This window comes from Peromyscus eremicus, chromosome 2 (genome assembly GCF_949786415.1).
Source record: "Peromyscus eremicus chromosome 2, PerEre_H2_v1, whole genome shotgun sequence".
Taxonomy (NCBI): domain Eukaryota; kingdom Metazoa; phylum Chordata; class Mammalia; order Rodentia; family Cricetidae; genus Peromyscus; species Peromyscus eremicus.
In genome coordinates this window covers 67,516,918-67,537,199 of record NC_081417.1, presented here as the reverse complement: position 1 = coordinate 67,537,199, position 20,282 = coordinate 67,516,918, and the positions used below count along the sequence as shown (strand labels likewise).

The following is a 20,282-nucleotide window of genomic DNA, read 5'->3' as shown; positions in this document are numbered from 1 at the left end:
CATGCACATCATCAAACTATTTTGTTAATCCTTAGATGTTATGGGAATTCATTCCACCAATGCTTTTGGGGTATCTGACCCGATGGGCATGGTCATGTCTGCGTATGTGACCGCTTAAGTGGAGAGAGAGAGAGGGTTCTTGCTCTCTTGGGTATCGAGGACCAGGTCAAGCAGTATGGAGCAGCTTGCAGTTGGTTTCCATCACCCTTAGGCGGAATGGAGACGACAGCTGGGTAAGCGGCGGGGTTTATTTCGTTCTGTACCATTAAGTATGTTATCCCCATTTTACATTTTAATAAATTCTTGAGATCCTTTGACAGACTCTTATGGGTTCACATAACACTTAGATATTTGGTAAATGTGAAAAACAGCCGCTTCTTTCAGGGGGCTGGGGGCTAAAATGGGAGAAAAGTGCAGAGCGGGCCCACGGAGGACAGATGAACTAGCACAGGCAGGGTGGGAAGAACTGTTGAAGGAATGGCTTGGAGCTGAGCCTTGGGATGACTAAATGAGCAGGACACAGGGCAGGGGCAAGGTGGCTCCAGTATCAAAGGAACAGCAAGAAGCAACATTGATGAGGCTCATTCAATATGATGGCCACAGAGTATTGGGTGAGAACAATGGCAGTCGGCAAGCTTTGTTTTCAAAGACTTATCAGAGTAGGTTAAACATCGTAAAGTTTACTCATTGCATGTTCAGTGAACGAGGTTGAGTACATTCACACAAGTGTGAACCCACCAAAATAGTTTTAGAACATCCATGCTGTCCCAGAGTTCCCTTGTGCCTATCGCCAGCCCTTTTGTTCTGCTTGTCACTTGTAATTATGGAGGAATCCAGGGCTATCTTCCTATGATGGTTAAGTGTTGCCAACTTGACAGACTCTAGAGCAGTGGTTCTCAACCTTCCTACCGCTGCAAGCCTTTAATACAGTGGTTTAACCCTTTAATGCTGTGGTGACCCCCAACCATAAAATTATTTTGATTGTTACTTCATAACTGTAATTTTGCCAGCTTCAAATCCTAATGTAAATTTGTTTTCTCATGGTCTTAGGAGACCCCTGTAATAGGGTCTGTGGACCCTCAAACAGGTCATGATCCACAGGTTAAGAACCACTGCTCTAGAATCACCTGTGAAATGGACCCCTGGTCATACCTGCATATCCTATTCAATGCTTAGGATATTCTTAAAATAAACACTTCTTCTGTTTATCTGATAATTCAGATTTCATTGGAAATATTCTATCTTATCTGACAAGCCTATTGCATATAAATCCATGGAAATGGAACTGCTGGGTCATGAAACAGGGTTATGTTTAGCTGTCTAAGTAATCCAACTGGTTTCTGAAAGAGATTCTGCCACTTTACATCATCCCAGTAATGAGCGAAGGACTTTGCAAGGAAAGTGTTAACACTTGGTATATATTGTCTTTTTCTTCTTCTTTTTTAAAGACAGTCTTGCTATGTAGCCTAGGCAGGCCTTCAACTTTCAATCCGCCTGCCTCAGTCTCCCAAATGCTGGGATTACAAGCATGTATCACCACACCTGTCATCAATAGTCTCTATGAAGAATTAATAGCCATCATGTGTCTTCCTAGGAAAATGCCTTACAAATTCTCAGCCATTTTTCAGTTGGATTGTCTTACTGATTTTTTGAGTTCTTCATATATTTGACCAGTGATGGCTCAAAGGGTGTTTGCCACCAACCTAACAAACTTGGGTCTGAGTCTCCACAAGTCTACATGGCAGAGAACCTAATCCCCCCAGGTTGTTCTGTGCACTATGATGCACAAATATGCACCCCCACACATATACAGTAAATGTAATTATAATGTTCTTTATATATCCTACAAGTCTTTCCAGGTATATAATTTGCAAATGCTTTCAGTCTGGTTTGTCCCTTTACTCTTAATGATGTTTTGTTTGCCCTAAAAGACCTTTAATTTTGATGAAGTCCAATTTATCTATTTGTTTTCTTAATGGGTTTTGTTGAAGTCTTTCCCGTGTTTTTTTTTGTATTTCCTTCTAGCTTCCGTATAGCAGAACTGGGAAGTCAAAAAGATTTAACTAACCCTCTTACTATCTTTTTCCTTTTGGAATATGGCCATCCCCAGCACCATCCGCTAAAGCTATCCTTTCTCTCACTGGGTCATTCTAATATATTATAGTATACTTTTAAGGGTTCATTTCCCGAACTTTTGTTTCATTGCTCTGGATGCCTACCTTTATGCCAACAAACACTCCAGAAGAGGATGTCAGATCCCTTGTAGATACGAGTTGTGTGCCACCAATATGGGTGCTGAGAACTGAACTCAGGTCCTGTGCAAAAGCATTGTGCCCTCTTAACTGACTGTGGATCAAGATGTATTTACTCTCAGCTCCTTCTCCAGCACCATGTCTACCTGCATGCCACCATGTCCTGTCATGATAACGGACTAAAACTCTGAAAATGTAAGCCAACCTCAATTAAATGTTTTCCTTTGTAAGAGTTACTATGGTCATAGTGTCTCTTCACAGCAATAGAAATCCTAAGACAGCTACTATGTGTTTTCCCCATAATTTCACCTTTAAACTATTTACATCTGAATCTAAAGAGTACCTCTGTGGGTACTTTAAGCCGATATTCTTCCAAAAGTTCCACCATTAATGGCTTTTGAATTTTGTTTTGAGACAGATTATGCTATGTAGCCCAAGCTCCCTTGAGACATGCAGGCCCAGGCTATCCCAAACTTGGGATTGTTGGACCTCTACCTCCTGCATGTAGAAATTATAAGCAGGCACCACCATAACTGGCTCATTTAATGCAATTATTAGTTAAACCGTGCCTGCCATTTTGCAAATGCCTCTAAAGTCTAAGGCCCTTTTATTCTGTTCTGTCTTTTATGTTAAATATTTTTACTGTTCTATTCTTGTTTTTGCTGTTATTCCAACCAAGATTTGAGTGATGTTTCTAGTGGTTGCTCTAGGCTGCAATAATATGCATGTCAATCACAATCTTTGGATTGAGGCTCAAGTAATTCCAATAAAACACAGGTTTGTTCCAGCACTGTTCTATTTCCTCATCTCCCATGTGCTGTCATACTCTGTATCTATGCTGTAGACCTAACAGTAGTGTTGTATGTAATTACTGCTTTATACAGCTTAACGAAAGAATATACATAATTATTGTGGTAGCCCAATGTCTCCCCACACTTGGCATCTGACTACTTAATCCAGCATGAACCTTGGTGCTGAAGTGGAAGGGATGATATGGAGATTACTAGCATGGGAGAACATCCTAGTTTGCCTCACGAGGCCCAGGAGCAAAGCAGAAAAAACAGATGCAACGTAACAGCAGAGGTGAGAGAGGCAGAGAAGGAAATGTGGAAAGGATCTGCAGCTGTGGCTGGCTTAGGTAACGGAAGGGGACCACCAGCCATGGAGAGTGGGTAGCTTCTAGACACTCGGTTCTACAAACCCATGAACAGTAGATTCTTACGATACCCTGACTGAGCTTGGGAGCTTATTCAATTTTGTCTTTCAGAAAAGAATGCAGCCACTGGCACTGGTGGGAAAAAGTAGTTTATTGGCATTGTTTCCATTTTCTATTGTAGTGTTAGGACGTAACTTAAGCATCTCCCTAGTTTCTATTTACAGTTCATCTGGAATATTACTACACATACCCATGTACAATTTTAAAAACTTATGGGGAAACGCAGTTTGTTTTTCTCTCTTCTTCACAGGCTTCTCAAAATCATTCAACTTAAATGAAAACTTCTATGGACATCTGTACATCTCTGAAATGGGCAGAGATCACACCAACAGAGTCGAAAGATTTTTTTCACAAACACAATAAAATACAGAAAACAAAGTATAGATGATGTTATCTGGGGTACAAATATGAACAATACAGTACCATCTGAGTAACTTAGCAACATAATACTCACACTTTATAGAAATAAAACTGCAAACCTGGAGGATGCTGACAAATATTAAACATTATATACACAATGAGGTAAATGTACCTTGGTCTCTTGAGAGGTAATTTAAGTTTAAAGCAAATGACATTTTGAAGCATCTCCTTGACCTATAAAGAAATATCAAATACTCCATTCCATTGGCACAATGTGAAAAAGGGATTATCAAAACACAGTTCATGATACTCAACTCACAAATCTCACTGAAAAATAAAAACAAATTCACTTTAAGTTTTAAGAAAGAGGTTGAATGTTACTGACCACTTTTTAAAAATGTTTACAAGTAAGAGTACATAACAGGATTGAAAATAATGTACTGACAGCCCTCAGCTTTCCTAGAGAGAGCCCACAGAAATTTCAACATCCAACACATGAAGCTGCACTGCCATCCAGAACTATTCTTCAGAATCTCAACACATTGACATGTTCTGCTGAACTGTAAGAGAACAACATCTGGAATCTCCACATGTGGAGCCAGACCACTCCCAGGACCAAGGAACAAAGATATGACTTACAACCATTCCTTCAGTGCATGGAGTGAAAACACAGACTTTTGCTATGTCTACTGGGCAGATTTTGGTGTGGATGTTAATTAGTACTTCGTCATCGGTTTTACGTATCTGACAATGGGGAAAGAGTCAAACATGTATGGACTGCAAACAGTCAAGTGACCACTTAAATCTGTAGTGAGAACCAAAGTGTGGAATTCTTGAGCCACGGCACCACACAGGGCCTCAAGGCACTTCTTGAGTACTACTGTAGTAGAAGGATTCCAGGCTCAGCTCCTCAGGCCTTACTGTTCTACTAGGAACACAGCTAGCCACTATTTCTGAGGCAGCGCCTGCTGCCACCTGGCTGTCACCCAGAGCTAACTCAGAGTGTCACCACTCTGCCCAGAGCTAACATCAAAGCAGAGCTACCAGCAGGAGCATTCCCAGCCCCATACTTGCAGACCACTCCCTGTGACACCCAATGACCCGAGCAAGTGGAAAAATGTCACACAGCTTCTATCAACCACTTCATTTTAGGTCTCAAAAGCAGCTCTTCAGTCCAAAGGCTGGAGGTGGGGTGGGGACAAAAGTCTCTGAGCCCAGGGCCAGCAGAAAGGCAGACTAGGAGAAACACAGTTGAAAACACATGGGGCCCAGTTGGTCTATGCCTCAGTGAGTCCTAATTCCCTCACACTCTCTCTGCCAGGGTACTGACAAATCAGAAGATGTGTTGTAGCCATACTACATCTTGGCAGGGGGGCGGGGGAGCTGTTTTTGATGGACAATATCAATAGAATATGTTACAAAATGACATAAATGTATTTTTCTAATCAGATGTATCTGTAGTCACAGCCACAGTAACCATGACCTGTCTCAGCTTTTAAGTTATTTTCATTTTCATATTGGCCACTTGGGGATTATCAAACTATCCCTGGACAAAAATTAGCTATAAATATGTAAACTCAATTGAGAACTAAATTCCAACTTTAAAAAAGTTCCCTGATTCATCAAAAGCACATTTTATCCACTTAGGCAAGAACAACATAATGATTCTTCAGCTTCTGATGTGATGAGAAGCATCTTCAGAAAAATCTCATTTCCTTGTATGAAAGTGAGAAACCGTATTACAACTTTAACTCAGACAACTTTTGGTATGTTCTTAAAATTATATAAAAATAGTTTTAGTGATAAAATGCATTGGTCCCCTGGATTTCCATAAAGCAGATCTCAAAGGGTTAGAAATGGAAAGAACAAAAAACAAACAAAGGCCCCAAAAGTACCTGATCATAGCACTAGAGCTCACTAAGCAGGTGACAGAACACAACTGTAACAACAAACCATCACGCTTACCTACACTGATGAATCGTAATTACAGAAAAAAACGCAAATTTGTATTAAAAAATACTAAACGAAGCACTTTTCCCCATGATGTTTTTAAATACATGAAACTGACACTAATGCCTATGCAACATGTCATTCATCCTACAGTTACTTTGGTTTAAGACCAAATAGTCTTTAAATTGATTCTAGGTTTGAGATAAGACATTAACAGAAAACAGCTGCTTCAGCATCAACAGTCACAATCTCTTCTTGACTACCGCTAAAGGTTATTTTGACCTTTTTATCTGGGAACTGGTGTCACTATGTGCAATATCTTGCCTCAAGCAATGATAACATTTTTCCCTCAGAATATGATCACAGTGATAAAAAGGACTTTGAAAGCCATATGAGCCCTGCAAAGACTCCAGACCAGTGAGAAGACCTAACAGGCTGACTTTGAACATTTCATATGGCCAAGAATATATGAAAAGAGATCCTCTACTCACAATGGCTGTTAGCTGCCACTTCTCCCAGTATCAGGGTGCACTGTACTCAGCGCCACCATGTAATCATGCCGTTGCAAGATCTACACATGAGATTAAGAAAGACCAAATTCAAAGCTGCCTTCCTCAGAGTGTAGTGACCTCAGAACTCCATTAACTCTACCCTTCCCAAGATAGAATCCACAAATACTTACAGCTACAATACATGTGAAAGTCAAATACACCTGTTACATATTCAAATTAACTATCTCTGCCTTCTTAGAAAAGGCCTATCATTTAACATTAACCACATTTGAATTTTAAATGCAATTCATTTCAAAAAAGAAAAAAAAACAGTCTTTGATCAGATAAAGAAAAAAAATGGCTTACAGAAAAGCATACAACTTTTCACAAGGCAGTAGACAAACCTCTCCTTTTAGAAGAATGAGTCTGTATGCCACAATGATTAAATCCATAAAGCACTGTACGTGTCTGAAGTGCCACTTCATTTTTAAAATAAACTCAGAAAACACATCTCAACTGCAAAGCTCCAAAGCTTGATGTGGGGATATTCCCACATGACCAATAACTCTGCTTATTAATGCTACTGCATTGCCTCAGTGGTTCAAGCACATTTGGGTAGGAGAAAGGCATAAATACTGAATGACATCTACCACAAAAACTCTTAAAAACAAAAACAAACCCAGAAAAGATTTAGGTTACTCAGAAAAATAAACGTTTTGAATGAAAACGATACAGGACTTGGCACAGACTTTGAGCAGTTCTGTTCGTTTCCATTTAGAAAGACACAGAAGTGGCACTTACTGGTGTAGCACAAGCCACTTTGAAGGCATGTTGTGTTCTGAGTGTGAAGGAGCAGGAGCCGTACACAAATACAACTGCATCAGTTGTGCTCCTCACACCTACACGAGGTCATTTCTTTTCGACTATAGAGTTTTAGGTGTTAGTTTAAGATCCTGAAAGATTATCGAACAGTACATTCAAAGTAAATCAAGGAAACCAGTGGTTCAGAATCCTCTGAGAATGTACTAACCAGGAGTGAAAATCACAAGTGCTTCATCTAACGCCACACTGCAGCTCCTTCACCCTCAGGGATGACCACCAGCACAGCAGCTCCTTAAGGGCCAGCAGTCATCTTTTACAAACAAGCTTTGCTAATAAGAACAAAAGGAGACTACACAACATTCTCTAACTGTCCTGGGAAGAACCATCCATAGTGCACAGAAAGGATCCTGTGGCTGCCTCTGGGCCCAGAGAAAGCCTGGGAAGCTTTCAATGGACCATATTCCACTGCAGCAAGAGGAAGCAGCGCCCTCCGTTCTCTCAGTGAGGTAGAACAATCGGCCTCCCAAACACACCCAGGAGCAGATCTGAAGAGAGCAGAGTTCCCACGAAGCTTCAGTTACATTTTGATGCCTTCCTGTTGGCTGAGCTGTGACAATGTTTTTTTAATCCGCAAAGCTGTCAGCCTAGCTGCTCCATTGGCATACCAACATTCTCTCATAATTTTAGCCATTACTCTCAAGGCCTACAAGAAAATATGAGAAAAATAATTAATGTATACATACCACTTGCCATTAATCTGGGAAAAAGTCACTTCCACCTGTGACTTTTAAAAATACATATAAGGGTCATATTCTAGCATTGTTTGTAGTAGCAAATGTGGACTTTAGTTCCTATCAAGATCCAGGTGCCAGCTGCTGGAGAGGCTGTGGACAGGGGAGGAGACCTCAAAAGGCTAATCATGAATGAGCACTGAGTCAAAGAAAAGACCCACAATGCCACCTAAGCCACTGGGTGAGAACTTAACTGCAGTTTTAAGTACTTTAGAGCAAAGCTTAGGGAAGAAAGTAGGGAGAAGAGCTCAAAGTGCTGGAACCCCGGCCTGAGCCCCTCTAACATTTCACAGCTAGGAATCCAGCCACCTCTCCATCTCAGCAGAAGGCTTGAGGGTTTTTATCTGAGAAAAGATGGATCTCTAGTTCAGAGAGTAAGAGCAGGCATCTCACACTGGAAGCATACTGGATTCTCATACTGTAAGCTTTCTCCCACAACAGGGCAGTAGTACTTGCACACAGTCTTCTGGGGTGGATGCTGAAGGTATCTCCTCTGAGATTTGGGCAGCCCAAGAGAACAGGCCTGAACAGATTACCAACAGTGACTTTCTAAGAAAACAACCCAGAGAGATAACTTAAAGAGAACTTAAGTAAGCTCTAGTCTTATGGCAGGAGTACTACCGGTACCTAAACCCTCATTAAAAGTGAAAAGGGTCTGATCATACAGTTTAAAAAGTAACATGCAATGGAGAAACTGAAACCAACAGAAGATGCAGACGGAGAACATCCTATCAAAGCTCTACTGTTAGTGGGCAGGGCACAGATCCTTCGAACACTGCCTGCACAGGATGTGCAAGGCCCTGTGTCCAGCTCTCCGTACCACCACCACCACCCCACACCGATATTCATCACTGGCTTGTGTGTTTTGTTAGAGTTTATTCTCTCTGTGCAGTCTATATTATACTCAAAGTTTCTTTACTCTCTCTTCTAATATTCCTTTCAGTCCCTCTATTTTATACTACAGCACTACTCAAATGTCTAGTGATGGACTAATCAGGTTCTGTAAATAGTAAATAGGAGGAACATTCAGAGAACAAATAAGTTCTTCCAGAAATTAAAAATATGAGAGAAAGGTGAGGTGGGGGTCATGGGGAGGAAGGAAAGGGAGAAGAGACTAAGAATATACATGGAAAAACAGAATTAGAATATGAAGCTGATAAATCTCCCAATAAGTGAAAAAAAAAATTGGGAGGGCGGGTAGTCTTATATTCAGGTAACCAGAGGTGAAGAAAAACAACAAAAGGAAATGGGAGGCTATCTAAGACTTCTTCAGAAGTCTTTCCTAGAAAATACAAGCCCCTAGATATAAAGGACCATGTACAGCAACGCATACATATACATTCACTTAAATATTTTTAAATGCCTATCCTTTAACAAACAGATTCAGTTATTCTGTACATGTTAGATTCAGCAGTGAACAAACTTATGAAACCCCTGTCCTCAAAAAGCTTGCATTCCAGAGATAAACCATTAATAAATTACTGTGAAATACAGACCTTCAGGGTGGTAAATGTCAAGAAGAAAAACAATTTAGAGGAGATGAAACGTGCCAAGGAGGAAAGCATTACTCCCAGGAGGAGGGGAACAGAGTCCTGGAAGATAGGAGTAAACAAAGAAACAGGAGGACGGAGGCTCAGGAAGGACAAAAAAAAGCAAAAGGAATTCCAGGACAAAGGCCACACAGTGACCCTAAGAGCAACCAGTCCAGACTGGAAAGAGCAGAAGGCCCTAGAAGAGACGTTTATGTATTTGCCAGTTTGGGGGTATGTGTGTACACCTCTGCATGTGCTGCTGGACACTGAACTAGGGCCTCACACACTAGGCAGGCACTCTAGCACTAAGCTGTATGCTGAATTTAGGGTATTTCTCAGTTTTTATTCTGAGATAAGTCTCACTACACTACCAGGGCTGGCCTTACACTAGAGCTCAGTAGCCCAGGCAGGACTTGAGCTTGTGACCTTCCTGTCATAGCCTCCTGAGCAGTTGGGATTAGAGGCCTGTGCCAGCAAGCTTAGCCAGTTCCATACTCTTCTGTGTTGCAACTAAGAGACTTGTAAGCCCTAGAGAAGTAGAAACTTGAACTAGCAGTGAGTACACAGAAAACTAGTAATCAAACTGAGAAAATAGCATGGCAGTGAAGGCTTACCATAATAGTAACTGCACTGAACATGTTCTTAATGTTAACCGATTTCTTCTTGTTTAAAAGCCATCTGTCTTTAAACTGATTCAGTTATTAAATGTGTGTGAGTACTTCAAGTCTGCACTCTCAAGTACCCAGAGACAATTTTACCCAGAGCACACCCTCGTCTGTCGAGTTCTATCACGTTCTATCCCACGAAGACTGAGCACACTGAGCTGCCTCCTCTGGGTCTGCACACTGCATTTTGCTTAAGATGTCATACAAAAAAAAAAAAAAAAAAATTGTTTAACTCTAAAAAACTTCTTAAGGAAAAGAAAAATATCTTTTCTCTTTAAGTTTGCTTTCCCCATGTAATCTGTTACTAACGTTTAGGTATGTGTCCTACCTGGACTTTTTTTCTAGGAATGTATAAGTTTGGTACTTTTCCAACAATAAATAGTAGAGCTTTGTAGACGTTACCAGACTACAAGAGGGACTTTCCTAAAATCACAAAATACCACCTTGGTATAATTCCTTAGGGCCCCATTAAGAGATCTAATGTTGTTATTTTGAGATAGGGTCTCATACAGCCCAGGCTGGCCAGAAACTGGCTGAAGTTAAGCTCCAACTCCTGTTCCTCCTGTTTTACCTTTGGAATATTGAGATAACAGGCCTGTGTACCATCCCCCTGCCTGAAAGTGATACTGGGGAGCAATCCCTGGCCCTCTGGTATGCTAAGCTTGCACTCTACCAACTCAGCCACACCCCAGAGGGAGCACACTGATGTCAGTGGAGAACTACTGAGGTGTCCAGCTCTTCTTTCTTTTTTACAAAGTCCACCTAAACTAAGAAACTTCAAGTCTGGAAGGCACATCCTGCTGCACTATCATAATAGTAACAGCTGTCAATAAAATCTGTCTAATGACTTCTTTGAATTTACAGCTAAGAATGAATTCCTACAACATTCTGTAAGAGCTGGGGATGACATACCCGGACTCTGCTGGAAAGCACCTCCTCCCTCCTGAGGAGCAGCCCTACACAGTCCTAGGAACACAAGTCACACAACTGAAGCTTTGCAATGACTGTACCCAAGCTCCTCATCTCACAAAGGTGTGCCTAAGTTCCAGAGAACTGATGCAACCTGTCCACTTCTGAGTCTGAAAGGGAGCCAAGCCAGTACTGACAGTCCTCCTCATTCTTGACCACTGTCTGTCACAGTACTCTGGGCTACATGGCTGAAGGAGGCATTCATTTCAACAGTAGGCACCTTATTTCACTTGGCAGATCTAACAATGTTCAGACATGCCACTGACCATTGCAAATGTTTCATAGTTCTTTTAATACAATCAAGAAAAGCAAACTATTCTATTTTTGTTTATTTATTATGAAAAAGAAAAAGAGTCTGAGAATTTTTCCTTACAGAAGTGACAAATTTCTGCCTCTAAGCAGACACAGTTGAGTGTGGTGATATTTTATTTGTGCACCCCAATAAAGCTGGGGATCAAAGGAAAGCCAACCACTATAATAAACATAGAGGTCAGGCAGTGGTAGCACAGGCCCTTAATCCTATCATTCAGGAGGCAGAGATTCATCTGGATCTCTGTGAGTTCAAGGCCACACTGGGAACAGAGCCAGGCTGATGGCACACACCTTTAATCCCAGCACTAGTTAACCATAGAGGTCTGGAGGTCTGTACAGACAGGAAGTGATAGAGCTGGGCAGAAAGAGGAAGTAATGAAGCTAGGTGGAGAGAGGAAGTAAGATGGCAGGGCACAGAAAGGTATATAGGTGTTGAGTATACAGGAAGTAGCTCTCTCTTAGGCTGAGGATTTCCTTGTGGTAAGAACTTGTAGCTGTGGCTTGTTCTATCCCTCTGATCTTTCAGCTTTCACCCCAATATCTGGCTCCGGGTTTTTTATTAATAAGATCTTTTAAGATTCGTGTTACAGTGGAGCAAACAGCCTTGTATCAAAAGGAAACACTTACTTCACAGCTCTGCCATCTGTTTGGAATATTTGGCCTTAACTTCTGTTCACAAACTACTTTTCTCATTTCTTCAACTGATGGATCAGAAGGTACAAGATCATAATAAGGCAGCTGGTAGTCTTCATGAATTCCTGTATTGGTTAAAAAAAAAAAAATCCAATTTAACCAGCTACTGCCACATCACTGGAAGGATTACTTGAGAGGCTCATTACTGTGGTCTGTCTCTACGTTGGGTAGGTGAAGTAAGGATCACAGCTTTATGTATCTCACTCACATCTGCATCAATAACCCACCACTTGAGTCATCACTGGGCCTGAACTTTTGTGAAGGATAGTGTTGCCAACTTGACAAAATCTAGAATCACCTGGGAGACAGACCTTTAGGCAAGCCTGTGAGGGTTTATTTTGACTAACAGAATCGACATTGGAGGATTCATCTTAATTACAGGCAGGACTACTTTCTGGGCAAGGGATCCTGGAGTGTATAAATAAAGAAAGCTAGGTGAGCATCAGCATGCACTCATTACTCTGCTGCATGGCTATGGATGTCATGTGACCAGCTTCCTCAAGCTCCTGCCACCGTGACTTCCCTCCACGACAGCTATAACTTGGAACCGTGAGTCCTCCCTTAGACGGCCTTTGTTGGAGCACTGTATCACAGCAATAGAAAAGAAACCAAGGCCACTTTGAACCCAGTGTGCTGTGATGACCAGGGTGACACTTTGACTAGAACTCCACCAGGCAGAAGATGAGACATTATTGTGACTGCAGTCTCTCTCTGGATGCATGATACACTCTTATAAGGAGAAGTGAATCCCACAAATCCCTTCCCCTGCTTGGGCCTGTTAATAACATGTCCTATGCTATAGCACCAAACGTATTCTATCCCTTACTATCTCAAAACCTTCACGTTCTAAGTCTCAACCCAGATTCCTAAGCCCAAGAGATAGTGTTTTGAGCAAACACTGACATATTAAGTTCTCAATCTAATTTAAAACAAACTAAATCTAAAAAGTACCCAATGTTAATGCAATTATCTTTATATGTATATGGATCCTCAACAATCAAGCTGGAGAAAACTACAGTCTTTAAAAAAAAAAAAGAAAAAAAAAAAGATGTTGTAGCCAAGTCCATACTAAAAACTATTTCTCAGGTGGCCTTTCAAACAGCTGAATTCAAGACAACAAGGGGTAGGTTCTGACACTGTCTTAGACTAAACAGCAACAGAAGACACCGGATAAAGCTGTATATTGGCAGGGTTTATCTTTTGTTCCTGTGGCATTCTCAGTGGTCACCCGTCAGACTACTGACTATAGAGTTTCAGTCAAGAGGAAAGACAACTCTTGACTGACTTCTCATGACAAAGTACTGGGGAAGGAGAGAGATTTACCACCAATGGAACAGCGTCGAGCAATTTCCCAGAACACTAAGCCCATTGCATAGATGTCCGCACGCTTGAAGGACTCAAAGTGTTTCATATTTATAGAGTCATCTAGAACTTCAGGGGCCATGTACCTACGAGAGAAGTCAACATTTTAGTCGAATACATAGCACATTAGTTTTTAACTGTTTCATTCACTGTCTTTTCCTTCTGGAAAAAACACAGACATACAGGGTCTCCTCACTATGAAGCCTTAGCTGGCTTGAAAAGTTACTGTATAGACTAGGCTAGCTTAGAAATCCACCTGCCTCTGCCTCCTAAGTGTCCAGATTAAAGGTATACACTATCAAACCCAGTAAATTTCTTCTCTTTTTATTGTGGTTCTGCTGTTTTTAAAAAATGATTCGTACTTCCTATAAAAAAATTCCCCAAGTACATAAAGTACAAGGTGAAAAAAAATCACCCTCTTACCGTGAGTGTTAACACATGGATCATTCCTTTCAGACACCTCCTTATACAGACACACACATAAAATAACATATAACTGAGATCATATCAGACTCAAGCAAAATATTAAGTCTCTAACCTGGTTTGCAAACTAATGATGCGGACTAAATCCCATGAAGTGCTGAAATGGCAGCTCCATGCCATCTGCCTTCTGATCATTGTTTATCAAAGACACAATGAACAGCTGTGGCTGTTACAAACACCCCAATGTACATCACCCCCATGTACTATTTAGAGACCACATATTTTAATCTGAAAGCCTTTTTACCCAAACAGTAAAAAACAGGAAAGAAGAAAGGAACAAACGAAAAGATAAAAGGAATGTCAGTCATGCTGATGCTACATTACCAATTACTAGGTTCTGAAGTTTCTTTCTTTCTTTCTTTCTTTTCTTTTTTTTTTTTTTTTTTTAAGTTTTTAGAGACAGGGTTTCTCTGTGTAACCCTGGCTATCCTGTTGTTCTGTAGACCAGGCTGGCCTGGAACTCAAAGATCTGTCTGCTTCTGCCTTCCAAGTACAGGAAATAAAGTTGTGTACCACCACTGCCTGGCTCTGCTATGAAGTTTCTAAAATTCTGCTTCAGTTACATGTCCTACAGACCACTACTGAGGCTTACTCAGCCAGGCATGAATTTTGCCAAGTCCCCATGGAACCCAGAAATTGTAATTACAATTTAGATAAACTAAAGCTGCTGGTTTTCTCCAAGTTCAAGGAATTAGTTTTGAAGAAATGTTGTAAAGTGATGTTTAAACACAGTAAGGCTTTGAGTCCATCTCAGCTTCTCAGCCACATTACTTAAGCAACAAGGCAGTTTTTTCATCTGAATTAATACTATGGAGGTTCTTTTGAGACTGCATGAATGTGACAAATATTAATAAAAGTGTAGTAGGCACTTCATCAAATACCTGGAACACAACACTGCTCCTAAGCTTCTTGCAATCCAATGGAATACACAGACCCAGACACATAAGTGGACAGTTAGAACATAATGTGAGAATAGTTAGAATAAGTGCCTCCCATAGTTATTCATCATTGTGCTGTGCACGGCACATATAAGGGTCCTGAGGACCAGAAAAGGCTTCCTTGAGACAGGAGGGATATTAAGGAAACAATAAGGGATGTATGAGTTAAGGACAGCATACACAAAAGTTCTAAGGAAGAAAGACAACAGTAAATACAAAAAGAGGCTTGCTATAGAACAGAAACTATGGCAGCTATAGACTACCATTAGTTATTATTTGTGGTGGTTTGAAAGAAAATGACCCCCATAGGGAGTGGCACTATTAGTAGGTGTGGTCTTGTTGGAGGAAGTGTGTCACTATGAAAGTGGGCTTTGAGGTTTCATATATGCTCAAGCCCAGTGAAAAAGACCACTTACTGATGCCTGCATATCAAGATGCAAAACTCTCAGCTCCTTCTCTAGCACCATGTCTGCCTGTACACCACTATGTCCCACCATGATGATAATGGACTGATCCTCTGAACTGTAATTGAGCCACCACAATTAAATGTTTTCCTTTAGAAGAGTTTCTGTGGTCACAGTGTGTCTTTATAGCAATAGAAACCTTAACTAAGACATTATTGTTCTTAGAACTAACCTAGTTAAGTTAATGATAATACTTTCTGGAAGGGCTGCTCTATCAATAGGCTCGTTTTCTAGTTAGGTAACTAGGCTTCAAAGTAGCAAAGACTCTAAAAGCCTGTGAACAGTCTAATAAGGGACCAAGTTTGAGTTGAGACACACACATATATAAAATAGGAAAGAGAAGAAGTTGACATAAGGCATTATTAAAACCATTTATTCCCTAAGTGTACCTTTTAGTGCCTACTCTGTGGTTTGGAGCAATATCAATTGTATCTGTGGCAGAATCGTGTCTCACTGCCAATCCCAAGTCTGCAATACAGCAGGTTCCATTCTTCTTCACCAAGATATTCTTTGATTTCAAATCTCTGTGAGCAATAGCTGGCTTTCCTATTGGAAACCGAAAGTTAGACATGACTGCTTAACAAGTGACACCAGTCACAATTCACTTTAGGTCCCCAAGCTTCACCTGTCCCAGTGTGAAGGCACTTGAGCTATACCACCTATAACAACTACGCTACTACTAACCTCAGTGAATCACTGTGCCAAAAGGGATGAAGTTCTGTTTAAATCTTCAGACAACATAAATCTAAGAACTAAAAAAACTAAGGGGAAAAAGTTGTTTGTTTGTTGATCTCTAAGTAAATTTCCAGATTTCTGAGATTTTCATTGGTAAAACACTCAAATTTTTTAAAGCTACGTATTTCCAGTTAGGTTTCGAGTAGTTCTGAACATGTATTACATTCACTAGAACTTAAGTTTAAATAACAGAAACTATAGAAAGTGTTACCTTGGGTACCAACAATCTCCATGTGAAGATGGGCTAGACCGCTTGCCGTGGACAGAGCCAGTTTGATCATCCCTTCCACTGTAACAGTGTATCTATTCAAGTAATCAAAAAGGGATCCATGCTCGTGGTAATCCGACACCAGCCACAGCTGAGTCCAGGTGCCATTGTCTGCAAATCAGACATACATTTCAGTTGGGCTGCAGAGCACTTACAGTCTACTCAAGCTGTTACCACTTTTCACTATCAATCTTGATCACACAACTGCAACATAATGTCACCTTAAGTTTGCATGAATTCCTTTCACATTCATATATTCAGTCTTTCTACACTTTTATGTGCATATACTTCAGACCCTCGGAGTGTATCCCCTATTCTTGAGATTAAAGCAAGGATAAATGACTCATTTAAGAAAAAAGGAATCATGTTGATTTCTTCATCCTACAGAGAAGCAGAGCTGGGACTCCTCAATGCCTAGGAAGGTACCTGGGTCTGATCAGTTAGTGTTCCATGTTTCTTTTGGAGGGGGAAGAAGGGCAGCAAGGAGCGGGATGAGAAACATCCAGGGAGCCCGTGCAGCACGGCCTCAGTGTGGATGTCAGGGCATGTGACAAAACTGAAGTGAGCGTTGTGAGAACTGATAAGCTTTAGTGACAGACTGTACAGTTCTCAAAGACGCCAGACAAGCTGACTATAATTCCAATGTTGCTACCTCAGATAAACAAAAATAGTGGTACCTTTGATGCTCAGACAGGAACTGAAGTGTCAGAGGAGAAAGGTGGAAAGACTAAGTCTCATTTTATCCAAGGTGATTTGGAACCTAAACAACTTGGAATGTGGGTGCTATGAGTTCCTTGATAAGCTGATACATGCATCTGAAATGTGTTTTCCCAAAGGAGTAACAGTAAGGATGCTAAATAGCATTTAACTTAGAAGTAGATGGGAAAACAAGAGATAACACAATCCAGTAAAAGATATACCCTTAAGTCATATACTGGCTAGTTTTATGTCAACCTGACATAAGCTAGAGTCATTTGAGAAGAAGGAATCTCAACTGAGAAAAAGTCCCTACTAAGTTGGTTTGTGGATGAGCCTGATGAACAATGGGGCTGGGGGTGGGGGGAGGGGGAAAGAGGCACTCACTATGGGCAGTGCCACCCCTAGGCTTGTGGTCCTGAGTGCTAAAAGAAAGCAGGATGAGCCAGCCATGGGTAGCAAGCTAGTAAAAAAAGTATACCTCCATGGCCTGTTTCATTTCCTGCCTCCAGTTTCTGCTCTGACTTCCTTTCATGTGGCCTGTGATTGTGATAGGTAAGCTGAAATAAACCCTTATGTCCCCAGTTTGGTTTTGGTCATGGTGCTTTACTACAGCAATAGAAAACCTAACTAAAACAAGTCATACTGACCCAGGCAGGAATCCAGGGTCTGTATGCTATTGACTACAAGGCCTTGGACAAGTTTCTCAATGGACTTGTGCTTCTTTTATACAACAAGAACAACAACTTAATTTGAAGACTCTTTAGATGTTAAAAGAGAATATAGAACTAGATTTCTTTTTAAAGTAGGTAATACAATGTTTGGCACATGAGAACTTAAAATGTGCTGATCTCTACTAGCCATAAACAAAAGGAAAAAAAAAACCATAAAATAAGATCTGCATCTTTTAGGTTGTGGCACACACCTTTAATTTCAGCACTCAGGAGGCAGAGGCAGGTTTATCTCTGAGTTGGAGGCCAGTCTGGTCTACAGACTGAGTTCCAGAACAACCAGGGCTATACAGAGAGATCCTGTCTTGAAAAAACAACAACAAAAAAAAACCCAAAACAACAAAGAGAGAAGGAGGAGGGGGGAGAGAGAGAGAGAGAGAGAGAGAGAGAGAGAGAGAGAGAGAGAGAGAGAGAGAGACAGAGAGAGAGACAGAGAGAGAAACAGAGAAGGAAGATGAGATCAAAAAAGAAGATGGAACTACAGAATCTGGATTCCTTTATTTTTAATTGTATTTTATGCTTGGGTGTTTTGCTTGCATGTATGGCTGTTTACCACTTGTGTGCCTAGTATTAACAGAGGCCAGAAAAGGGTATCAGATCCCCTGGAACTGGAGTTACAGACAGCTGTGAGCTACCATGTGGGTGCCAGGAGTTTAACCTGGGCTCTGAGCCATCTCTTTAATCCCATGCAAAGTAGTTCTTGGTACTTCCAAAAAGAACTTAAGAGGTTAGTGATAGTAGTTTTTTTTTTTTTTCTTCTCTTTTTTCCTTTTTTAAAAACTGTTCTTCCTGCATTTTAGAAAGTCTTTTTCTTGGTATGGGTACATCACTAGCTCATGTGCATGTCTGTTAACCATAACTGTGTTCTCAAAGGCTCGAAAACACAACAGATAGAGAACATGGCAGGAAGGGAGATTTCCTGAGTATCCAACCAGGGAAGAAGAGGGACGAGGGTATACATACAAAGAGAGCTGTCTAAGAGGCTGGAGAGATGACTCAACAGTTAAGAACACATACAGCTCTTGAGGAGATCAGAGTTCAGCTCCTAGCACCCTATTGGGCAGCTCACAATTACCTGTAACTCCAGCCTCAGGACAACCTACGTGTCTGGCCTTCTTGGGCACCTGTACTCAAGCACACATACCTACTACACACAGATACACTCACATACATATAATTTAAAATAAATCTTTTTATTTTGTTGTTTAAGACTGGCCTAGGCAAAATTAACCAAATCAAGAGGATGAAGATAAAGAAAAAGAGACCTGGGGTAGATAAAGAAAAAGAGACCTGGGGTAGGAAGTCTAGGCTCTGCCCATTAACACCTCATCAAGAAAAAAGGGATGGGACAAAGTCAGAAGGGTCAGTCAGTTCCCACTGTGACCACCAGATGACAGCATCCACTTGATTGCTGCTTCAACAAATGGCACTTCAGGGCACAAGTTCAGGGGTTTGCACCTGTGTGTTGTAACCTGGACCATGCCTCATGGAAGCCTGTAAGAGGTTTAAGCTTCAAGTGCAAATGAGAGAATAGTAGAATTTGAAATCACAAATCTGGGTAAGTCTTTTAAGGGAACAATCACTGTTTGTAGAATGAGAGCCTTCTTACAAATCAGCCAGAAGAGTAAGCTTGAGAAAACAAGCAACTAGTAAAAAATAAGAGTAGGCTGGTATTGACACACACTGTAATCTCAGCATTGAGGATGGAGTGAGGAAGATCATGAGTTCAAAGCCAGCTGCAGCAACCTTAAAACACAAAAGAAAATATAAACAAAAACAATAAAAATACACTAAAAATGCTGTCTCGAGAATTGGGTGAGGGAACTAAACGGTCAAAACAGAAGCAAGTGAGAACCAAGGGCAGTCAAACTGTCATACTACTTCAGTTTCCTCCTCTCCTTTTCAATGCAATACTGGACTGTTAGGAGCCACGATGATCGTGGCCTACTACCCATTACTGCTCCTACCACAATCGAGCGCCATAAGCCTCATGATGTGAGAGCCTAGGAAGTGGACAACACAGCTAGTGAGTGTTTTAGGAAACCAAGGAAAACCAAGCAGACTGGGCCCTGTAGTGTAATCTTAACTGTAACTTGACTGTAATTTAGGACGCTTCAGAGACAAGCCTCTAGGTGTGTCTGTGAGGGGGGTTCCAGAGAGGTTTAAATGAGGCGAGGAAAGCCACCCTCAACACAGACAGCACTACTCCATGGCTGCAGCAGAGGACACAGGGCCGGGCACCACCCTCTACTTGCGAGTGCAGAGGCGACGACACCACCACCATCGCCCTCACGCTGCTGTCACCATGCCTTCCCTCAGGAACCAAAAGAAATCCTTCCTTTCTAAAGTTGCTCCTGCCAGGTATTTTGTCCCAATAGTGACATGAGTGAACTAATACAGTCTCTAAATTTAACGAATGGTAAAATAAACTAAAAAAATAGAGACACAAAAAATTGTAAAACCCCTCATACGACCTCCTGACACTAGAAAAAGAGAAGGACAGCCTCCTTCAGGTCTCACCAAGACACAAATGATAGTCACTGTTGTGGGGT

General features: G+C 41.1%; 1 protein-coding gene across 2 annotated transcripts in view; it reads right to left on the bottom strand.

Moving 5' to 3' along the window:
- Nucleotides 1-3,539: 3,539 nt before the first annotated feature.
- Tgfbr1 (transforming growth factor beta receptor 1) overlaps nucleotides 3,540-20,282 on the bottom strand; it is a 63,100-nt gene continuing 46,357 nt past the window's right edge. Inside the window, exons 5-9 of one of the 2 annotated variants that reach the window (XM_059254321.1) lie at nucleotides 16,247-16,414; nucleotides 15,690-15,846; nucleotides 13,377-13,501; nucleotides 11,988-12,118; nucleotides 3,540-7,794 (exon numbers count right to left, since the gene is read on the bottom strand). In XM_059254321.1, coding sequence (XP_059110304.1) covers nucleotides 7,669-7,794; nucleotides 11,988-12,118; nucleotides 13,377-13,501; nucleotides 15,690-15,846; nucleotides 16,247-16,414 — 707 coding nt within the window. In that variant the 3' untranslated portion in view covers nucleotides 3,540-7,668. Of the gene's footprint in view, nucleotides 7,795-11,987; nucleotides 12,119-13,257; nucleotides 13,502-15,689; nucleotides 15,847-16,246; nucleotides 16,415-20,282 lie in introns of those variants that run through there. The other variant, XM_059254320.1, reaches the window with a different exon arrangement.